We start from the raw sequence: 2,835 nt of genomic DNA, 5'->3' as shown, positions 1-2,835 counted from the left end.
ACCCCCTGCCCTGGGCAGGAATGAGTGCTGGAATCATAATAGCCCAGCCAGATATCTATCCAACCTCCTCTTGAAGAACCTCAAGGTAGGGGAGAGCACCACCTCCCTTGGGAACCCATTCCAGAGCCTGGCAGCCCTAGCCATAAAGTAATGCCTCCAGACATCAAGCCTGAACCTGCTCTCAATCAATTTGTGGTCTTTATTCCTTGTTATCCCAGATGGTGCCTGGGGGAACAGAGCCTCACCTATTTTCCGCTGGTCCCCCCTGGTGCATTTATAGACAGTCACCAGATACCCTCTCAGTCTTCTCTTGTGAAGGCTGAATAGATTCAGGCCCTTTAGTCTATCTTCATAGGTCCTGGCCTGCTGCCCCCTGACCATGCTAGTGGCCCACCTCTGGACCCTCTCAAGATTAGTCACATCATTCTTGAAGTGTGGCGACCAGAACTGGATGCAGTACTCCAACTGTGGCCTGACCAGTGCCGCACAGAGGGGAAGGATCACCTCCCTGGACCTGCTAGTGATGCATCTGTAGATGTACGACAAGGTGTGGTTAGCCCTACTGACTGCTTCCTTGCATTGGTGGCTCATGTCCATCCTGGACTCAACAATGACTCCAAGATCCTTTTCTGACACCGTGTTGTTGAAAAGGGTGTTCCCCAGCTTATAGGTATGTTGCAGGTTCTTTCTCCCTTTGATGCAGCACCTTGCACTTGTCTGCACTGAATTCCATTCTATTCTCATCCGCCTACCTCTGTAACCTGTCAAGTTCTAGTTGGATTCTGTCCCTCCCCTTCAGTGTGCCCACTTCTCCCCACATCTTTGTGTCATCAGCAAATTTGGACAGCGTGCTTTCCACACCCACCTCCAAGTCACTGACAAAGATGTTGAATAGCACAGGCCCAATGACTGAGCCCTGGGGAACTCCATTGCCCACATCCCTCCAAGTCAAAAATGACACATCCACCACCACTCTCTGGGTATAACCACCAAGCCAGTCTGCTGCCCATCTGACTGTGTAGACATCAATGAATTTATGACTTGGAAAATGTCTGTATGCTCTTCAAGGAATAATAAAAGTGTGTTGACTCTATAACACTGTATGACACAACCTTAAGAATCTAATGATAATTGCAATTATTTTTATAAGAAAGGCATGATAGGTGCATGAAAATCCCATTTGCTTCTGCAAAATAAGAGAGACTATTTCTTTTTCGTAATATCAGTTTCATTTGCCTTTACAGGAAAGTCATGTGCTTTCCAAGTCCAATCAAGGTATGTACTGTGGATTTGCCATTATAATAGTCACAGATCATTTAAAAAAAAAAAGACAGCTCAAAGCACAGGTCCTGCTGTGCAACAGAGTAACCAAATTTCTTCATAAGAGCAAACCAATGGGATTCAACAATCAAGGGAATAACAAATGCCTACTGTAATAAGTAAACAGTAAAAAACTCTAATGCTTATTAAGCAACAACATTATGTCACTTGTTCATTCTTTTGATTTGTAACGTAAAAATAAAGAAAGATAATTTATTTTACAAAGCTCCAAAAGGCTCTTAGTTTAATTTTGCTTAATATTACAAGATAATTCCTGGTATTCAAATATGAAGTGTTCTAGAGAATTAGCCCAGGCTTGAAAATATATAACATTCCTGTTTCATCTAATAATTTAACTGCTCCTCCCTCGTATTTGAAGGATAAATTGATTTCAGTTATACTTTGTCATGTTCATTGAAGTAATTATAGCATTTTACTCAGTCTTTGCTAAAGAGTTCATTTTACAAAAACACTTGCATCAGTATAGGATTCAGAGTCTAGTTCAAAATAATCCTCTAGTTGCCAGTGCAATGTTTCAAACGTGGGCCGTTCTTTAGGCTCTGCATTCCAGCACTTCTGCATAATGTTGTAAAGTTGCTGTGGGCAGTCCTGTGGCTTAGGGAGTCTATATCCTTGATCCAGTTTCTGGACTACCTGATATCCCATCAGACCTGCAATAATATTTTTAAAAGGTAGATAACATTTATTAGAACTTAGCTCCCTTTATGAATGCTTAACTTACATTCCACAAATCTCCTGTGGAAAGCCCCCAGCAGCAGTGGAACACAAGCAAAGCCTTCCCTTTGCCATGGGCTCTTTGTTGCCATCCCCTAGTCTCATGTAAAATGCATGAACAGGCCAGACAGTCTGGACTGTCTTCGTTCAGCAAAGTGCCCTCACCACCACACCATAGACTCAGGCTCCATTTTGCTTCTTGCTACTTCTAGTTCCAAGACTTTTGCATTCTTGGCTACTCAGTAGCCCAGCTTCAACAGGAAGACAAAGAATGACCCAATTCAGTGGTTGAATCTCTGAATCGAATCAGGAGACCCATTAATCTCTCTGAATCGAATCAGAAGCCTCCAATTTGATTTGGAGAGATCTGACGATTTGGACATAGACACAGCTTCATATGTTTTCTTCTACATACCTCAAGGTACCAGGAAGCTCATAAATGCTGAGATGGTGGGGTGGATGGAGCATCCCACGGGAGCATGGGAGAGTCCTCAGCATGCTCAGCAGCAGCCCCAGAGGTGGACCAGAAGCACTTCCAGTCCACTTCTGGGTCTGCCACAGAGAGTCCGGGGGAGCCCCCCCTCCCCACCCCATGGCTTGGCAACTGTTGCCTCCTGGGTCTTGGGGGGCACCCGGGGTCCCTCTGTGGCCGATCACTGAGCCAGGGGGTGCAGGGGTGATCACCTGCATGCTCAGTGGCAGACCCAGAAGTAGACCGGAAATACTTCCAGTCCACTTCCAGGACTGCCGCCGAGCACACAAGGTGTGCCCCCCCCCCCC

General features: G+C 45.4%; 1 protein-coding gene across 1 annotated transcript in view; it reads right to left on the bottom strand.

The window, feature by feature from the left end:
- Positions 1–1,174: 1,174 nt before the first annotated feature.
- Positions 1,175–2,835, bottom strand: part of FRK (fyn related Src family tyrosine kinase) — a 108,245-nt gene continuing 106,584 nt past the window's right edge. Inside the window, exon 8 of the mRNA XM_019520067.1 lies at positions 1,175–1,991. Within this exon, the coding sequence (XP_019375612.1) occupies positions 1,777–1,991 (215 nt within the window). The 3' untranslated portion in view covers positions 1,175–1,776. The remainder of the gene's footprint in view (positions 1,992–2,835) is intronic.

Source organism: Gavialis gangeticus, unplaced genomic scaffold (genome assembly GCF_001723915.1).
Source record: "Gavialis gangeticus isolate Ggan-Ray unplaced genomic scaffold, GavGan_comp1, whole genome shotgun sequence".
In the NCBI taxonomy this organism is placed as follows: Eukaryota; Metazoa; Chordata; order Crocodylia; family Gavialidae; genus Gavialis; species Gavialis gangeticus.
Note: the sequence above shows the minus strand (reverse complement) of the source record. Positions and strands in the feature narration are given on the sequence as shown.